At 39.6% G+C, this 20,690-nt stretch overlaps 1 protein-coding gene across 1 annotated transcript in view; it reads right to left on the bottom strand.

Annotated features, from left to right (window-relative positions):
* The window catches only part of PCSK5 (proprotein convertase subtilisin/kexin type 5), a 220,019-nt gene that overhangs the window by 9,542 nt on the left and 189,787 nt on the right, over nucleotides 1-20,690 (bottom strand). The window contains exons 25-29 of the mRNA XM_057372770.1: nucleotides 13,335-13,377; nucleotides 12,364-12,506; nucleotides 11,061-11,261; nucleotides 2,991-3,074; nucleotides 2,306-2,501 (exon numbers count right to left, since the gene is read on the bottom strand). Of these exons, the coding sequence (XP_057228753.1) occupies nucleotides 2,306-2,501; nucleotides 2,991-3,074; nucleotides 11,061-11,261; nucleotides 12,364-12,506; nucleotides 13,335-13,377 (667 nt within the window). The remainder of the gene's footprint in view (nucleotides 1-2,305; nucleotides 2,502-2,990; nucleotides 3,075-11,060; nucleotides 11,262-12,363; nucleotides 12,507-13,334; nucleotides 13,378-20,690) is intronic.

The raw sequence follows: 20,690 nt of genomic DNA, 5'->3' as shown, positions 1-20,690 counted from the left end.
CTCCAGGCACYGGAGCAGAGATTCCTCTGCAGGCTGTGGGTGATGGTGACCATGGTGGGTGGAGCAGCTGTGCCCCTGCAGCCCATGGGACCCATGGGGGATGCAGAAATCCACTCACAGCCYRTGGGGGAGGTGCCCACGCCRGAGTGGGTGGATGGCTGGAGGGGGCTGTGGYCCRGTGRGAGACCTGGTTGAGAGAGGGCCCCACTTCCAGGCTGGAGCAGTCTGGCCTTGGAGGGATCCATCCCATGGACAGTTTTGGGAGGACTGTCTGTGGGAAGAGACTCACACTGTGGCAGTGTTGGCTCGACTGCTGCTCAGATTGGAGATCATACCCTTGCTGGAGAAGCTCACAGAGAACTGTCTCCCATGGGAGGGACCCCATGGTGCAGCAGGGGAAGGACTCCTCTCCCTGCACAGCAGAAGAGATCCCGGTGACTGACCAAAACCCCTCCACACTGTTCCCTGCACTGTCACCAGGAGGGAGGGAGGAGTCGGGGGAAAAAATGGTGTTTTTAAGGGCTCGTTTTACTTCTTGTTATGCTTCTCTGACTCTGTTAGTAATAAATTAGATTATATTGGGTCTGACKAAGGCAAAGCTCACAGCTCTCCCAGTGAGGGCTGGACGGAAGCTGATAACAGAGCAGTGTTTTGGCYATTGCCAAGCARYGCTGTCCCTCTRACAYTCCTTYCCCCTCAAAGGGATGGGAGTGGGTAAGGTCCTGGGAGGGGACATGWCTAGGCCAGCTGACCCAAAACAACCAAAGGGATATTCCACACCATGTGATGTCAGCTCAGATATAAAATCTAAGCGAGAGAGGAGGAAGGGGGATTACTGGTGATTCTTCAGTGTTTGCCTTCCAGAGGAGTCAGTCTGTGGGCTGAAGCCCTGCTCCCCAGGAGGTTTCCAACCATTGCATGCTGATGGGAAGTAGAGACTGACTTTTTCCTTGGTTAATGTGCAGGCAGACTCTCGTTTGTTTCTTCCCTTTTGCTGCAATAAAACTGCCGTATCTCACCCACTGGTTGTTCTCCATTTTCTCTCTCTTGTCCCATTGGGAAAGGGAGTGATAGAGTGGCTTAGTGGCACCCAGCCAAGGTCAACCCACTACCACACTTCACCAGATCAAATATGTTCTCACACAATTTCTTTCCCATGCTCCAGTTAACATCTCCTCTGTCTGAAAGCAGAAAATGCGCATTTTTAGTGCTATATGAAGGGCTTTGCTTTTTATTCTTGTACCCATTCTCTGAGTTACGTTGAACTTTCTTACTTGCCCATTTCTTTCTTTCCCCCTCACATAAGATAGAAAGACATGTAATATTGGGGCAAACACTCAAACTTCAGTCTTGTGCATCTGACCTGCAACACTATTATCAGGGAAAGAAGAGAAGTGCAACCTCGGTGGCTCTAGAGAGGAGGAAGAGAAGAGATGTGCAGGMTAGGAAGAATGAGAGCAGAGACTGAAAAGAGACATATTAGTATCAAAACATAAGTAATGGTTTTGTGCCTCAGTTTCTAAAGTTAAGTTTTTTCCTGGAGTAAGCTTTAGTGCAATTACATTGCATTTACTGTGAAATTTGAGGGAGAAAATTTGTTCCACTGGCCCTCACTGACTTATTTGACAAAATTACAAGGAAGAAAGTGGCAGAGAGATTTCAAGAAAAGCAGGAGCTGCACATTTTTCTGAAGAAAAWAGGTTAACTAAGCAAGGCTATTTTACTGCATAGCATTGCTTTTATGTATATATAGATAAGATGCATGCTGATGAAGAAACACAGGAAAGGGAGAACTTGATCTTCTCATGTGCCTTATCTAATACCCATTGCAATCAAATGGGAATCTTTTCTTAATTCCACTTATTAAAAATGCATAAAAATAAATACAAGCCAAAGAGAGAAACACACATTATAAAACAATGTATTTACATATCACTACTCTAATAGGTTCATGATCTGAGTTCATACCTCTGCTCTGTGCTACCTGGAGGGAGGAACAAGTCTGGAGAACGTGTAGAATMTTTATTATCATTTGCCATGAAGTACCATGTTCCTATTAAAGTCACTGGGAGCTGCTCCATCTTTCATAGGGTTTAATGTCTTACCTTCACTTTTGATATTTTTACTTCTTCTTTAACCAAATGAAAATACTGTTTATTCAGACAGTCTGAAAAATACATTTACTTCAGTTTCTTGTAGCTTAGGTTACATTAAGGTCTTCCTTGAAAGGTTAATAATGGATCTGAACTTTAAAGAGAAAAAGCACAATGAAAAAATTAGGAATTATATAAGTGGGGTTACTTACTCAGGGCACTCCTGTAAGCATCTGCCTTTGTGGAGGAAGAGCAGCTGGTCCTGTTCAGCCTGACACTTCTGACAGTTCCAGTGGTCAGAGCACACCTCACAGTCATCCCCGCACRTCTCGCACTTTCCACTTGCAGTGTTGCCAAAATATTTTTGAGGGCACTGAGAAACACAGGTATCATGGATAAGAAATTTTCCTGGCAGAAGAGAAACCCAGGGGGGTAAGTTAGATAAGTATTTAGAAGATTCCTTGAATGGCTATTAAAAAGGCTTTCAATTTCTCAAAATTCAACTTTGGTTCTTAAAAGCTTGAATAAAACACTATTTAAGACATTTCCCAAAATATTTTGCTCGGACTTCAGTGAAATTTACAGTGAGAAGGAATCAGTATTATCTAGTGCATCTTGCTGAAGAAATCCTTATTCAGTAATTCCTGCGTCATATCTACAAATTTCAATTGAAAGGAAAGGAACACCATCAACATGACAATTTTTGAATCCATGTTGCCAAGGGCATGCACTGTTGCCTGAATTTGACTATTGATTATTTGACTGATTGCCTATCTGYTCTTTAGGCTGTTAGAGGACTTTGTAGTGACAACTGACAAAAAACATTCCTTGGAATCATGCAGGATACAAAATATTATAGTTGCTTGCAAAACTTATCCAAGGAAGCTGAAATGTTACCTTCTGGACATGAAGTGCACACTTCAGAAGATTTCTCACAGGTCATACATGAAGAGTCACAGGATAGCAATTTTCTGTTTCCATCTGGGGTGAAAGGGAAAAAAATTCCATTTTTTACCATCTGGTTTTGTTAGTATTTCCTATGTTTAGGAAGGACACTTCCTATGGTTATTCCTAAGATGTTTTCAAAATGCACATCTGTGAATTTTTTGAATTCATGAAGTTGAAGAACTTAATGATTGTGTTTGATTCCTCTCTCCTAAATGGTAAATTAAGAGTTGTATTAAAGGAAAATATAACTCCTCAGATTCGCAAAAGCATTGTTCTGGACTGCTCATCACAACTGAGAACAAAAATAGTATTATTAATTTTATAATTATCCCAACAATCTTAATTTCAGTGTATTGCTCCAAAATGAAATACAGATATGTAATACTAATAGATTGCAAAGAGAAAGATCTAGAAGCATATATTGGGGACTGGGTTTAGTTAGGTTTTTCATGGACATTTTGAATGAAGCTGTTGCAGAATACCGTTACCGTGCAACCTAAAACGAAGTCAGAAGGACGCAGAAATCATACAATCATAGACAATCAGTTGAGTTGGAAGAGACTCATCAGTATCATTGATGTCCAACTCCTAGCCCCTCACAGGACACCCCATAAGATGAGATCATTGTCCAAATGCTTCTTGAACTTTATCAGGYTTGGTGCTGTGTCCATTTCCCCGGAGAACCTCTTCTAATATTCAACCACCCTCTGGGTAAAAAAAATCTTTTCCTGATACCTAGCATAAACCTCCCCTGACTCAAGTTCATACCTTTTCCTCAAGTCCCATCACTGATCATGAGAGTGAAGAGATCYGTACCTGCTCCTCCACTTCCCCTCATGAGGATGTTGAAGAAACAATGAAGTCTCATCTTCTCTAGGTTGAGCACACCAAGTCCCCTCAGCCTCTGCTTGTAATCTCATGGCCATCCTTTGGACTTCTCTAACAGCTTACTGTCTTTTCTATATTGTGGTGCCCAAATCTGCACACAGTCCTCAAGCTGAGGCTGCCCCAGTGCAGAGAAGACCAGAACAATCATCTCCTTTGACCAGCTGTCAGTGTTGTGCTTGAAGCACCCCAGCACACTCTTGGCCCTCCTGGCTGCGAGGGCGCACTGTTCACTCACATCCATCGATAGATGCCATCGATCGCAGCACCAAGGTCCCTTTCCACCACACTTCTCTTCAGCCTCTTGCTCCCTAGTCTGTATGAGAAACCAGAACTGCACTGTCCCTGGGTGCAGAATCCAACACTTGGCCAAGTTAAWATTTATACTGTTGGTCATTGCCCATCACTCCAACTTACCGAGGTTTGAGRACAACATCTATTAAATAATTCTCCCCAAAGGTACTACCTGCCGTTTCCTTCCAAAAGGAAGAGCCTAATGACTGTCAAATGGAGTTTTTATGCCTGTGAAAAAGCAAAGTTTGGTTATGCTTTGCAGAACCATCAGTTATAAAATGACAAGGAGACGCAAACATTGTACCTAACACCAAAAAATCTGCTGTGCAATGTGGCCACATACCCAGCATGCAGCTCTGTATGTTGATCYAGGCAAATTATAACAATGACTAAATGTATATCTAACGAAAAAATAGTTATGGGCCAATGGACAAAAGACAGAAGTCTTTTGATTTCGCTGAAAATAAAAAAGAAAAACAAAAACAAAAGTTGTTTGCAGGTTGAGCTATGCACTTCATTTAGCACACCCAGCTCATCCTGCCAATGAAATATATTTGATTTCTGTAGGTTGATTGATGACAGTAACAATTAGCCRCATGCAGCATCTTGTTAAATTGTTTTGAGCTGCTCGTTATGGCACGGTAGTTTACAATACTGAGATTTTGAATGAAAGCCATGCAAGCAAATTCAAATAAAAAGAAAGGGAGGAGAGCAGGAAACCTCTGTGAAGCCCTTTCCCACAAGGAGAAATGATGGACATTACATGAAGCAGATGAAAAATGCGTATGTGCATAACATACCACAAGGGAAGAAAAGGGAATAATAATAATAATAAAGAATARTTATTATTACTTATGTCTATACTGCTAAATGAGCTGGGCATCGCTATGTCAGTGACAGAAAGTCAGGTCCACATTCAATGTGACTGGGGGATGGTCTGCAACAGTGTATAATAACCACTGACCATGTAGTTAGTTAAAAAGTCTGCAAAGTTCACTGAAATAATAAAAGTCTCAATGTATTTGCYCCTGGAGAGCACAGCAGATCACAGCCTGGATGTTTAACAGTAGATCACTGAGCAAGGACAGTATCACTCACTCTTTACCAGGACTATTTGTGAATACTGCTTGTTCAGAACAAAGAAAGCCTGTGGCGTTACTCTTCCTGACAACCGACACAATACAAAGTTTATCCAGATCCAGATGTATCTTTAAAAACTGAATTTGACACCAATCAGTAACAAAGGCATATATGAATGCAGTCGCTCAAGCTCCACCTAAACACAGAGAAATRGTATTAAAATAGGTTGAAAAAGGGTAGAGTAAATCTCTATACACTAACACTGACTCTTGCTGACATTTCTATGGCTTTTTTTTTCTCTGCTGAATACTTATTTCSTCTATTTCAGGTTATAAATGTCCTTCAAAAAGGACTCTCTATAATTGCCCCTGAGTGCAGAGGATAGTTTGAGTCTTTTTAAGGTATGTAGCACATAAGGATTTTGACTTTTCTTGTGCAAATAGTCCTCAAATAGATAATTTCTTACTTTTGTGAGATTCACTGTCAAAGGACTTTTTGGAGAGACTATGCCTTAGCTTCATGTTTTTCTTTACTTTTCAGTATTCAACAAAACATTTAAAAGTGCCATTGCTGTTGATTGTAATAATATAATAAATTCTCCAGAAAAGATGGATCTTACAAGGTTTGCTGTTATCCTTACTTTATATATGCAGAGCTTTCCTCTTTTGCTGCTTTTGAGGGAGGATCAGGTGATCCTTAAGCAGAGAAGTTGTTAATTAAGAATGAAGAATAATTAAAGGAGCTCATTATTTCTAAATGTTTGAAGCCTTACAATGAAAAACAAAGATTTTTTTTGGTGAAATAGTTTTTGTATCTGTTTCCCATTTGCAGTGTGTCCTGGTCTTTGTAATAGATACTAGTTGCCACCAGAGGGGAATGTACACAAGCAATTAGGCTTCTGCTGATAATAGAAACAACTGGTATTTAAATTTTATTCCAATGAAACAGTGGTATTTATATTTTACAATTTAAATATTGACAGAAGAAATTTGTAAAAATGATTTTTTAAAAAAAATCTGGACAGGTAAAATGAGTCTGATGTTACTGTGGTATTCATTTACTGAGAAAACTGAAATACAACACACATTTAGAACAATGTGAACCTTTCCAATGTAAATTGCCTTCACAGCAAAAAGATCCCCAAATGGGAAAATGTGATGCAAGAAATATTTTTGCAGAAATCCGTGCACACTACTTCCAATCAAGTAACAAGCTCCTTCCAAAGAATAACCTTACAAAGCTGAAGAAATGGTCATGCAAAATGTACTTCCTTGGTCTTTGGACAGATGGCAAATGGAAAGCTTGAAAATTACTTGGTTTAGCTGTTGGGTTGTATTTTCCTTTCCCTTAAAGGACTTGAGTTTTTAACAATAAGCATGATCTTTGCAGACCCACTGAGTTGGTTTTATCCTTACACTTATATTCTTTAAAAGAAAAAAAAAAGTTCAATATGCGGGTTTTTTTTTTATTTTTGAAACCAAAAGCCCTCTATTTAAACTCAGGTCAGAATCTGACTCAAGTCCACCTTTATCCTTGTGTCTTTGTCAGAATGAGTAACAACAACTTTGACCCAGCTAGGTCTCTCTTATTCTTTTATAGAATCTAAGAAACTGAATCTCATTATTTCTTGAGCTAAATTTCACTGCAGCTTTGAAGCTACCACAGTGCTCTTGCCTTGAGTCTATTTAAGGGATTATAAAACTGGAAAAGACTCAGAAAGACTGAGAAATATTTTTTTCCTGTTCTCTTTTCTCATTTCGGATTGTGCACCATGAGACAATGGCACATTTTCTTGAAACATATTACCATGAGATATTAAATGTGAGCACAAAATTAATTAAGGAAAAAATGATCCAATTGGCAAAATGTCCCCATTTTTCCTTTATTTTTGCTTCAGTCATCTTTGAACTCCCAACATTTTTTCAATCGGGTTTTAGAGAAAAATTAAATGAGTCCTCAAAAACATTCAGGGTGAAAATCATGGGTTCATGTGGAAACAAGTATGGTCCTTGTCACATATTCACCACTTGTTCTGGAATATATTAAAGTTTATTTTGAAAAACCAARCTGAAACCTTCTATACCTGAGGACATATGAGCAGAAATATGAAGCATGCCTTAAAATATGAAAGTGTCTGAATTGGCTCATAGGCCCTCCTTTAATTTTATTCAGAATCACAACGTTGTTATAAGAGCTCTTTCCAGTTTCTCATCTCCTTTGTGCCATCCACCTTGCTCCCTCTACCTGTTCTTTTTGGAGAATGGATCTTTAGGCCAGGTAGTGCAAGCAGGAAGTGTTCAAACTGACAAAAATGGTTTATTTCCTTCAATTTAAATCTCATTTAAATAAAGTTAAATCTCATGCTATTCTATGAGTATTATTCTATGAGTGAAAAAAGGATTTAAAACTTTGTATTTTTAGTTGATATCAAGTAGGTCTCTGTGTTAATTTATAATACCCTTAGCTCCTAGATATTTTTTCTGAAAGGATTGTATATTTACAATATATTGTTACTGGACCTTTGTACAATTACTTTAATGAGGGATAGAGAAGGAGATGAAATGCTGTTTCTAACTGCAAGAAGGGGACCTGTCTAGCTTTTACCCTGTATGGTAAGATGGGATTTAAATGTGATCTGTTTGAAGTGTGGCTTAGTTTGTAAAATTTTRTTATGTGCATGGCACTGTTCTTGCAAAACTAATACAATCATGAACAAAAAAAACAGAACAGTTTGCAAATATCCATGAACTAACTGCAATTATATAAACATAGTTACACATATACACGTGTAATAAAATGCTAGATCTCTCCCATTGTGAAGAATAATGTGAACCGTAAATTTAAAGAAACCGTAGGAATGCTGGGAAGCAAATKACACTCCCCAATTACCACTAGGTATCTATCTATGTTATCTTGTAACAACGATATAATTTTACATACCAATAACCCAAATACTAAATTTGCATGCATAAGAACAGATTGACAATGGATCACTTTTTCTTGCTTCTAGTAATCTGAAATTTCACATATAGATGATGATCAGAAAGGTCTTCAACCTCTTCCCATRATGCTGTCATTCTGCACTCTAAATGACTTAACATTTTAGTGTTTGAAAGTCTATGACCCACTTCCCCTGCTTCTGATTTCTCTCCTGTCTTCTGCATAGGCCATTTTTTTTTCCTTCCCATATTTTGAACCCTTTATATCTCCAATGCTGCATTAAGAATCTCTTAAATCCTGACTTACTGTTTTCGCTCAACCAGTACATTTTTACTGATTTTGTTTGCTCAGTAATTATGAAAAGGAAAATGCAGTTKGTCAATGGTGGTTGGTTGCTCTTATTATTGGGGGCAGTATATAACAATAAACTGCTGCTATTTATCTGTATTAAAGAAACACATATTCCATTTTGAATTTGCATCAGCAATAGATCCCATTCCATACCTATATTTTTCCTTTTAAAATTTTCCTTAAAATGTTGCATACTAAACCAAGGAATGACTGTTTTTAAGGGTCCACCCTTTTAGTTATCTGGCAAAACAAAGACCTCATAATAACTTGCCAGCTATATTTTGTATCTAATCCAGTTGAAAGGGGCTGTGTATTCACTCGGTGGACCAAGCTCACACTAGTGTGTTTCCTGGCCTCCAAATTCATTTCATCATCTGGTATATGAGATTAAAATACAGATGTTCCACGCTAGAAACCTGGAGTTCAGCTGTTAGATTTTTTTCCCCCTTTCTCCTTTTCTTGGCTTGCCCTGTCTTTTTAAAAGCCTGAAAAACAGACATAGTCTGTTGCAATATTTCCAACCTGAATAAGACTTTTTAAGCATTCCTGATATGAGTTGAATTGTTTGCCAGCAGAATATACCAGTAAAGTAAATATCATTTTAAATAGTTTTCTTTCAATAAAATGTTTTGGTTGCTGGTGTGTTTGCTCACAAAAATTCGTAAGACAGATCTATAATTTATCCTTACATAAAAAATGCAAGTGAAAGCTTGAATGTGAAAAAAAAATAAAAGTGTATTCCACATTCACAAAAGTTTTAATTCTTACCTAAATGGACCAGTCTCAACTTGCAAAGGAAGACAGACCCTGAGTTATTTTCTCCATGGCAGGCTCCRATGTAGTGCTCTATAAATTGTGTTGGCCTTGGAGCCAGCAAAACTAGAGTGTTTCCCAAAAACTGCATTGTTCCACATGGTATGTCAACATTCTCACTAAGCAAACAGTGGAACCCACTGAAYTCATGTGGCTGGAACAGCCAAAGAGAAATTGTTTCATTTGTAGTACAATTCAAGATCTGATACCTCAAGACTCAATTAGTACATTTTGGAAATTTTGTGTATCTTTCCTAATTGTGTTGTCTTCCTGCACTTTCTGGAGCAGACCAGGTGCTGAGGATGCATTTGTGCTCTCCTACCTTCATTCCTGTGGCAAGGGCAAGGTTTATTTAACACCTAGCTCCCAAATGGTAGGACAGGTAATCGTCTGGCCTGTTGCTTTAATCAGATTCTTTAATTCAGGCCACTGAAGGTAAGAGGTAGCTCTACCACGTTGCTGCTGTAAATACATTGAGAATGCTGAGGATRCAGTATAAATTTATATTGATGAACAGCCAGACAAGATGCGAGTCAAAAGCGAAATCTTGGCCACAATATTGCCCACATGGGGTTGGTGAAGATCATGAAACTCTTCCTGTATCCCATACAACCTGGACAAGCTACTTTGATAATGCCTATCATGCTGCATTTTCTACCAGCAGAAAACGGGTTTGACAACAGATGAGATGAAAGATCCTTGTGTTTTGGTAAGGAAAAATAACCCTGGATTAGATCAAAGTGTATATCAAAAAACTAAAGAAGAAGAACAACAAAAAGGTAAAGTGGATAAAATATACCCAGATACATTTGTCCAGAGTACCTCACAAAAGACTTGGAAGGATGTTATGACTTTGCCTGCAAGTGTGAAAGAAAAATTATGTTCTTGGTGCCCATAATCTTTGAAATACATAATGGAAAAGAGGAACCCCTACAGATATGCTTAAAACAAGCTGGAGAGGGATCACTGGTTCTTGACCCAGGGATTTTTTCTGTACAGGTATGAGAACCAGAATACTCACTGACAGTAAATTTCAAGGAGCACAGATTATGTTTTTTGTTTTATCCATTCTTGTACTAATCCTGCAGAATTATGCAGACAATGATAATGTCTCTGTCTCCCAAATTGTATTGGTTTTCAGAAAGCTTTAGATAATGAAGAAACTAAGGGTGACAGACTGTGAAACATGAGAAGTTTTTCATTATTTGGTTTGGTTTCTTTTTTTCCTTTTAAAATGTTCCATGTATTTCTGCATTTTCTGCACTGTAGTCTTCAACCAGGAACAGCCCTACCTGCAGTGCTGGAGCTGAATGTGTTCTGGTCCTGACTGCCTGAATTCTATACTTTGTGTTAAGGATCCTTAGCAAAATAGACGGTACAGGTGGAAATCTGGACTCAGCTGACATCAGCCCCTTGAATTAAATCACCAAAAGAAGTGAGTGATATTTTTGCCATTCTAGTTATGCTATTTGTAGGAAGATGAATTTCAAGTCTGTGAAACCAGTGGGTTTGGTCATTATACTCTTAAAATGAGAAGTTTGACGAAAGTGCAGTTTCAATCAATCTGCAAGATCTTGCTGTACTCTTTCTAAATTTTCTAGTAGTCTTCAGACTACTAGAGAAACAGAAAAGACTACAAGATCTGTTTGAACTTACCACGCCAGAACTTCCCAACTGGCAGAGAATTTCTTTGGTCCAGGCACTGCCCATGAGACAGCTGGAAACCGCTTTTGCACCCAGTACAGTTCTTGTAGCTGTACCCAACACAGGTTGCGCAGTTCCTGTGGCAAGGTTCGCATTCYCTAGAGACGCCATCAGCGAAGAAGCCCTCTTCACACTCACTCACACATGTGCCATCTGCAACAGAAACAGAGCCTGGAAGCAAAATGACTCCTCCCAATCCCTCTGTCTCCAGCAAGAAACGGGTTAAGAAAAAAAMCCCAGTATATAWWAAAAAAAAAGCCCAGACTAATTTTTTTAGCATGAAGCCTAAATTCAGTTCAGTTGCCTATGAAAAACTTCACAAAACCAAACCAATCTGCATTTAAATTTACCTCTAACTTGGCTTTAATCAATACACAAAACGTTAGTACATACCAACCCAATGGAAGTCCATGCCTGGGTAAAAGTTTTGTGGTTGAGTCACAAGAATTATACTGTCTCAATAAAAAATTGAAGACTAGACATCCCTAAAATTTTCAGATATATGTAAATTTCAGACATATGCAAATTTATAAGACCTCTAGTTTCTGCTGAATATAAAATTAAACTCAGGTTAAAACCTGATTCAGTTTAAGGTTTGGCATACTTCATCTAAACCTCTGGAAGTTGTCGCACTTAGAGGTTTTTGAGTTTTGTCTAATATAATAGTCCAACAGCTCACCCCAGTTGTGACCACAGAGTTTTCCATGCGTTTGATGCCACTGGGCACTTTCAACAGACAGTGCATGAGAATACCATAACCCCAGGAATTCCTGTGATTCCTTTTTGGCACCATGTCTCAACCAGACCTGCCTGATTTATGGCTCCTTAATAAAGCTAGGAGATTCCTGCTCTTGTGCGAATCTGGTGTGGAATTTAGTGGTTTCAGCTGAGCTTGTTTCAGAGTGCTTAAGGCTTATGTGCATCTGAAAGTCAGAGTAAAACTAGATTTGCAAATRGGAAGGAAGCATTTAAATGTCTCCTTTCACAAAGTCTGAATCAAATACAATTTTTTTTAATGTGCCCCAAAGAGTTGAAATTCAAATATACAGACCCTTTAAACCAAATTACACTACTGGGTAACATAACCACATTGCATTAAAGAAAACCCTTATTCTGCAAAGAGCTAACTGCCCTCAGCCTCCACAGTGTGTCACAGAACAGTTTATGCATTTGAGAATTTGGATCCAAAGTATTTTTCTAAAGGAAAGGTCAAAACTATTTTTGTGCATTACGCCATGCSTTGTGCTTGGCTTACCTGAGAGATAAAAGCCTTCCCCACAGGAGTCACACCCATCCTTGTCACAGCTCTCACAGTTGCTAGGACAGGTCCTACACTGCTGAGAACTTTCATCTCTGTAGGTATTTCCTGGACAGTATTTATAGCACTGTTGCTTATACCTGTAAGATAAAGTAGAAAATCACTAGTAAGCTTCTTTTGAAGGTCATTGAGTTTGTTTTCTATGTGTTTCTAGGGATGATAATGRTAAAGCTGTATTAGTAAAACGAACAGAAATTATTTCTATAAAGAGGATTCAAAGTGTATTTGTGGTTRTGTTGTTTATTCAACTAGCAAAGTCATATTTCCTAATCTAAGGATCCTTAACTATAATTAATTTTCTTTCGTTTTTTAAAGGTAGCAAAAACCTGAGTACATGCTTCATTTGAAATTACCAAATCATCCATGTAAAGAGCTGATAGCTTGTAAAAATGTATAACCCAATGTACAGTGTGCCTTTATTTATAAAGCATACATAATTGTTTTTTGTAATTTTTACAAAAGTCAAATAACGCTCTCTTTGAAAAGCAGTAGAGTTCTTTACTCTCCATTTAAGCTTTCAATCAATTTTTCATTCCTTTGCATAAGCTCTGTACCTTTACAAGGGTTTCTCATGAACTTCACAWACCAGAACTACACATAACTCTCATAACTAAGAGCAAACTCATTCCAAATCCAAATGCACAGTTTAACTTTTTGACAATTTTTGTTCCATATTYTTCTCTTCTGATATGCAAAGGTCCCACCAGTCCGTAAGTTTTAACAGGTCTCAATACTGAGTGATTGGCTAGTCTTCCAAAATTTCCMAAGACTTTTTCCAAGTTACTGTTTTTCAGAGAGGCAATGACAAAAGGAGGAGAAGGAATGCACAGCACAGATCTGTGTAGTGAAGCGCACATTTGTGCTTCAGAAAAATTTATAGTCATGAGGAGATATACAGCTATACTTACATGTAATAGTTTTGCATGCATGTCACACAGATTGTTGGATCATCTGAAATTAAAGATATGAAATTATGTAAATAATTTCCAGAGTAAAAACCAGAATGCTAAAAAGAAATTTTGCTACATAGTTTTTATTTTAATATTTCTTACACTGAAGTAATTTTCCACAGTCAGATCCTGGCCTGTACATTCATAGCCCTCAGCATAAACCACAGCAGGTACCTGGTTAGTCCTTAGCTTAGTCCTTAGGAAATGAAGATCTGAAAAGCAGAACCTTCATAGAGGCTCAGATTGGGTCAAATAGGCTGTTAGAAGGAGACTGCAACTTATGTGAAAGTGTAATTTTGTCCTATTTCTTTATTTGYTTTTAAAGATCAGTTAAAAACTTTTGAAACCTTTAAAAACAGATTTTTCAGACATCTAAGTAATCACTTTAAATTCAAAAATTCTGAGCTAGACAAACATGTTTTTATATTTGGAGAGGGGGTAGTAATGGAAGAGGTGGTGGTGGTGCAAGTTTTTTGGGTAAACTTTCCCAGCAGAAAACTAATTTTTCTATTAAAAAAAAATTGTTGAAAAAACAGGAAAAGTGTTACACAAMTTATAAAACTAAAATGATGGATTTGGCTTCAAAAATGAAGAATGTTTYATATAACCTTCCTTCTGTTATCTTCTATTCACTGTTTCTTGCACCTTAACCAWATATCCCAAAGGCAGAAGAATGGAAGCAAAGGTAACAACCTGGGTGAATGTATTTATGAACAGAATCACAAAATCACAGGATCACAGAATATGCTGAACTGGAAGGGGCCCACAAGGATCGTCGAGTCCAACTCCTGACCTTGCACAGCACCACCCCAAGAGTCACATCCTGTGACTGAGAGTGTTGTGTAAGCTCTTCCCAAACTCTGTCAGGCACTGCTGAGGCCACTTCCCTGGGAGCCTGTTCCAGAGCCCAACCACACTGTGGGTAAAAAATTTTTCCGATATGCAACYGAAACCTCCCCTGAGACAACTTCAGCCCCCTCCTTTGGCTGTCATTGCTCACTGGTCACCMCAGAGAAGGCGTAAATGTCTGCCCCTGTTCTGCCCTTGTCTTGGGTTGATTTTGTGCCAATCCTGTATTCCTATATTCCATCAGCTTGTATGCCCAAAAGGGGGCTTTGCCTTTAAATGCAACTCGGAAGAAGGGACAGGGACGGCGTGGGCAGTTTAAAAGCTAATGCTGCTGTGGAGCCAGGGACTTTTTGGACCTCRGCATCGGCGCTCTGGGAGATCTGCTCTCTGTGTGCAGCRGAGTTGCATTATTGCTGTTTAGCTAGCTCAGGTTTGTTAGCTTGGGCAAACAGTTTTCCCKGTTTTYCCCTGGACTGCCAGCCCCTCTGCAGCTGCTGTGATTTTTCTTCTGGAGCAATTCGGCAGCCGGCGGRGACAAGTGGCRCTGCTCTGTTTTGGCCCGGACTCCGGAAGAAGCCAAGCCAACRACAGAAAAACACACTGAGTCCTCTGTTTCATCCACCATGAGGAGAGGGCTGCGTTCAGGTTTTTTTTCACTATTGCCCAAGCAGCCACGTGGGTTTTTCCTTTTTTTCTTTTTACCAGGGACAGAGGCCGCACCATCTTTCTCTGCACCACCTGGCTGAGCGCTGTGGGGGGAGGGAGCGGTGTGCATTCCGGACTTTTAAATATCTAACAGTTACTTTTTATCTGTGTCCTGTGGGAACTGTGTTTTGTTAATAAACTATTTTTCTCTTCACTTTTTCCAGAGCATCTATTTCATATTGGTGGGGAAAAATGATGAAATTTTTCACTTCAGAGGAAACATTTACTCTGTAACGTTTTTTTTCTCTGAAAACATTGTCTCAAACCCAGATAACCCCCGAGGCCAAGTTGCCCCTCAGTCTCCTCCAGGCTGAATAAACCAAGTGACTTTAGCTGCTCCTGATAAAGCTTTCCCTCCAGACCCTTCAACATCCTTGTGGCCCTTCTTTGGAAGACAACTAATGTCTTTTTTTAATGTTTGGCACCCAAAGCTGCCCCCAGCACTGGAGTTGAGGCCGCCCCAGGTCAGAGCAGAGCAGGACAATCCCCTCCCTTGCCCGGCTGGCCATGCTGGGCCTGATGTCCCCCAGGACACGCTTGGCCCTCCTGGCTGCCAGGACACTGCTGGCTCATGGTCAGCTTTCCACTGACCAGGACCCCCAGGTCCCTTTCCTGGCACTGYTCTCCAGCCTCTCATTCCCCAGTCTGTCCATACACCCAGGGTTTTCCCATCCCAGGTGCAGAATCYATCCCTTGCCCTTGTTGAATTCCATATGGTTGGTGATTGCCCAGTGCTCTGATTTTTCAGGATCACTCTGCAGGGCCTTCCTTCCTTTGAGGGAGTCAACAGCTCCTCCCACATTTGGATCATCCGTGAACTTGCTCAGTGTCCYTTCCAGTCCTGTGTCCAAGTAATTCATGAAGATGTTGAAGAGCACAGGGCCAGGGATGGAGCCCTGCAGAGCCCCGCTTGTGACAGGTGACCCCATTCACTATCACCMTTTGTGCCTGCCCCATGAGCCAGTAGCTCAGCCATTGCCTGATCTGTTTGTCCAGCTGTGTGCAGGATGTTTTGTCCAGAAGAATACTATGACAGACTATGCTCTTGATTTCTGAGACAACTGAAAAAAACACTGTCTTCTCTCCTGAATCACAGAATCATAGCATCAATTAGTTTGGAAAAGACCTCTGAGATCAGTGAGTTCAGCTTTTGACCAAACATGAGGTCAACTGATCCATGGCACTAGGTGCCATGCCCAGTATTTCCATAAACACTTGCATGGACAGTGATTCTACCTCGTTACTTAGTCCATTAGGTCTAACCATCTCTCTATGAAGAAATTGTTCCTAATGACCAATGTAAACCTCTCCATGTGGAGACAAAAACTTTGCCTTCTCATCCTGTTGCTCGCTAGCTGGCTGGGAGGTCGCAGCTGTAGGGAGTTCAGAAGTTCCCCCTGAGCCTCCCTTTCTCCAGGCTAAACAAATCCAGCTCTCTCAGCTGCTCCTTGTAAGATTTGTGTTTCAGGCTTGTCACCTGCTTCCCGGTCCTCCTTTGCACCCGCTGCAGCCTCTCAAAGTCCCTCCTGGACACGGCGCTCTGACCTTACCAGCGCTGACCACAGGGAAAGGAACACTCTCTTAGATGACAAAGAGAACTGGCCACTCTATGTCTGACATAAGCCAGGCTGCCACTGGCTTCCTTGGCCACCTGGGCACACTCTGGCTYGTGTTCAGCCAGCTGCCAATCAGCACTCTCAGGTCCTTTTCCCCTGTGTCACTTTCCAGCCGTTCTTCCCCCCGCCTGCAGTGCCGCATGGGGTTGTTGCGGGCAAAGCATAGGATCTGGCCTTTGGTCTTCCAAGTGTCCTGAAATCTCTTTTGATTAGCCTTGATCTTCCTGTAGGAATGTTACTGGTACTAATGACAAAGCGGTGGTAGGCAGTATTTCAAAGGCTCATTTAACCTCTTCATGTTTTTGGTGAGGTTCCTAGTTTGGGCCCCAAGGAGGCATCAAATTTCTCTGAAAAGAGGATCTGGTCTGCAGATGGTTTAGATCATATTTGTTTTAATGTATATTTTCTTCAGTAATTCCAGCAGAATGATTCTGCAGCTAACATTTCTTGACTGTTTTGATTCATGAAGCTCCTGAACTGCAAATTCAGTTGATCGAGTAGAAATGCATGCTTTGTTTGTTGTTTAATTTTAGAAATATGTTTGGTCAGTGGCTTCTGAGCTAGGTGAATTTCTGGTGTGATCCAGTAGTTTTCTTCTGTGCTCTTCCTTCTTCTCAGAACTTTAAACTAAAATATTCTGTACTCACAGAACTCATGGCTCAATCTAATACCTTAAGCTTTTCCGGTGATTTTCACCCTGCCTGGATATGACACAGGAAGTAGTTTTTTCTTTCTCAGAAAAAATTCAAAGAAAGAAAGTTTTTTTCAGKACATGCACCTTGTGTCTTCAATGTGCAAGGAAATTCTCTTTYACCTTTACTCTTGGGAAGACAACATGCTCTAATGTAGCATTCTGCCTACACTGAAATGTCAGGACTGAAAATCAGAGAAAAGTTCCAAAACTGGCTGGGCTTTTTTTTTTTTTTTTTTTTTTTGCACAGACTGCATACTGTCACCACAGAAGCTTGTCAAAACAAGTCTTATTATCTGCAAGTCTAAAACCCCCTCTGCAAGACTAATCTCTTGCAGAAAATTTACTCTGAGATAAAAAAACCCCTATCCTTATCATAATTCTATCTTGAAAGCCAAGGTCTATTCATCATCACGGATGGTTTGAAGAAATGAAGTTTTCCTTTGTCTTTCTTAGGTTGCTATGGGAACCAGATCAATTTTTACTCATTTATCTTGTAATGATAAATCTGTATCTGTGAGCCTGAGTTTGTTCACAGTGCTGCTCTTTTGGTTTTCTCACAACTCCTTAAATCTCCAAATACTATTTTTCTCACCCCCACAGCCTTATAAACTCTAAGAACATAGAGTAAAATACCCATTTTACTCTGTAAATGGGTATTGTCGATCATTTGTGTATTATTTGTTCTTGCTTTCTGCCTTTATAGCTTTATGTTTGCACATAGACATCATATCTCAGTCAAATCGAATAGTTAGGTTCTGGATGACCCTTGAGAGTTGCTCAGGCTTTACTGAGCTAGATCACATTTGGGCCTAAATGCCTCTTTGGTGGGCTTTTATTCTCACGGACACATCTCCTTGGGTTTTCGCAGTATTAATTTTTTGTCAGGTATCTTTGAAACAGAAAAGTAGTTATAACTTTGCTGAACATTCTTCACCCTGTAGCATGCTGAGGAGCACTTTATTCTCAGTGTCAATCTTTGAAAACAGTCCTAGTGCAAATGTTGCAAAACCATATCATGGTGCTCACTGTAGAAATCTGGACAGGTCAAAAGCCAGTATATTTTTTATTTTGCTGCATGGAGGTGAGATATTCTGTAGGAATCCATAAGAACTATTCATATGATAAGATGTTCTTCTTTCACAAGTTGGGTGAGGTGAGTGGAAGAGAACCCACAAATAATTAAAAGTTGGATCAGGAAAGTGTGGCTTCCGAGGAGCACACTGGCAGGAAGATGGGCACCACAAATTGAGAGGTTGCCTGACTTTCACAATCGCTTCTGAGTGGAAGACCTGTCCTCCCTTGATTCCTGTGAGTTTGTCAGTGATCTACGTGAGGTCAATGTGCTGCAAATATTTACCACCTCCATGAAGTAGGTGCTTGCACTCACCCATCTTTATTAGTTAATGGTGTAGCAATTTCTGCTTGTGAAGTGCACACATGCAAGTCAGTAGATACTACTTATCAGAGAGTTTTGTCACTTATCACCTTCAAAGGTACCCAAATTTGTATCTGTTCATTATGCAAATGCAAAAGTGCATATGTAAATTGTATTATTAGAGAGAGGACTGACGTTATTTGAGAATACACATAAGAAATAGGAGCCAAGATTTTTATGTTCTTGCATTGTATTGACTCTGAAATTGTCTTAGAATAATTACTTTAAGTGGATCGGAATCTACAGTTTTACCTTACATTTTTCTCTTGTTCTAGGTGTTGGCTTATAGTCTGACTTTGAAGAAGGTGTCTGAAATCCATTACAGTTTTAAAAGTCTGAAGAAAATATGAATACTGTTCTGCAGTTATCTAAATATATGAGTAAGTGAATTTACATTGAGGGGTGGAAGGTAAATGCTGCAATGGCAAAAAGAAAATCCTCTTCCTTAATATCTTTTGCAGCGAACTTTCTCTTTCAAAAGCTGCTTTTGCTGAGGAAACTGGATTTAATTTTGTAGACTTCATGATGTTTACTGGCACCCACCAGAAAAAAAGACATTAAAATTTAATCAAAACCTGATGGTAGGAGGTAACAAAGACCTGCAGTTCCCATCTTTCTGCATCAGAGAGAGCAATTGTTCATTTCTTCTCTAAAAACATAGACTCAGAATGTCCGAAAGAGGGTTTTAAGYGCTGAGGCATGAACACCACAAAGATAATCTTGGCAATGTGGGCTTGTGGTGTATCCAGCACACTTTCTTAGACACTCTGTCCAATAGTTAGTGCTTGCTTACACAGAAGTAGTGATATATTTGAAGTTTGTCAGAATTTAGAATTAAACATCTATACTGACGTCACCATTAAGGCTTGACTTGCACCTGTGCAAGAGTCTGCCTCTCCAATCTATTAGGAAGTTGTGTACCTAAGAATGCCAATCAGGYTGGTGAGAAACAAAGCAGAGTCAAATGCACCCCAGAGAGCAGGAGWAAGTGGGGAGGTGAACCCTGATGTGCATAGCCATTGTTTGGACACCATGTACACAAAGCTGCAGATATTTTTTGGATTAKTTCCTTTGAAGGCAATGTTCTCACTACATATCCCAGGACTTGTCAGCATCTACAGGCAGAATGGTGTCTGTGAGYGTTAAAGGTTCTTTATCTCCTTAAAGTATGAGTGGCCTCTGGATTAATGAAGTGAAACAGAAAGAAAAGAATCACCTGAATTTAAAAGAAAGCATCATTTGTGTTTTGACTACATAGACTTACCTGTCATTGATTAAATCTCTSTCTCAGAATTCCTACCTTTGCTCTTACACCTCCAGTGATGATATAGTGAAGATATATTGCCACACAGGTGCCCTAAAACAAAACCCACTCTAAACTTGTAGGAAAATAGACAGATTTGACTACATTCCTTGMGGATTACAGAAGATCTTATCAACAGTATCAATCTACTTGAACATCCTCACACCTGGTGATGAATAACCAGCAGTGTTACTTACTGGGTGGGTTAACCTTCTTCTCCGAAATGCTTGATACAGGATGTAAAGTATCAAACCATCATAAAAGTATGATACTTCTGTCATAATCTGGATGAAATGTCATTACTGATCAAGAAGAGATATTTCCCACACAAACTTTCTCTATTGTGCTGGCACATGACATGGTGCCAGAAGGAAGCAAATCTTATTAATTTTCCTTCCTGCACGAAGCACAACAATATTGCCTGAGACTGCAGGTGGTGGTTTAATCTATTATTTAGTCCCTTGTGAAAAAAATATTTTGAGCAAAACTCTTTCAGGCTAGTAGGAAAACAGGCAGTTCAGTCAYCTTAATATATTTATATATGTCCCTTCTGAAAACTAGACTTCTGTCTACAAGAAAAGGGAAAATATCATAATTTTTTTTTTTAATTTGTAGACAATAAGAGAATCACTTGCATTTTGTTGCTCCTGGTTTAGAGTGTATGCCATCGTGGCCTGATACTTCATTTTAAATAAATAAAACTTCTGTATGT

This window comes from Malurus melanocephalus, unplaced genomic scaffold, assembly GCF_030028575.1.
Source record: "Malurus melanocephalus ecotype Western Australia unplaced genomic scaffold, MMel_1.1 scaffold_7, whole genome shotgun sequence".
Classification (NCBI taxonomy): domain Eukaryota; kingdom Metazoa; phylum Chordata; class Aves; order Passeriformes; family Maluridae; genus Malurus; species Malurus melanocephalus.
Note: the sequence above shows the minus strand (reverse complement) of the source record. Positions and strands in the feature narration are given on the sequence as shown.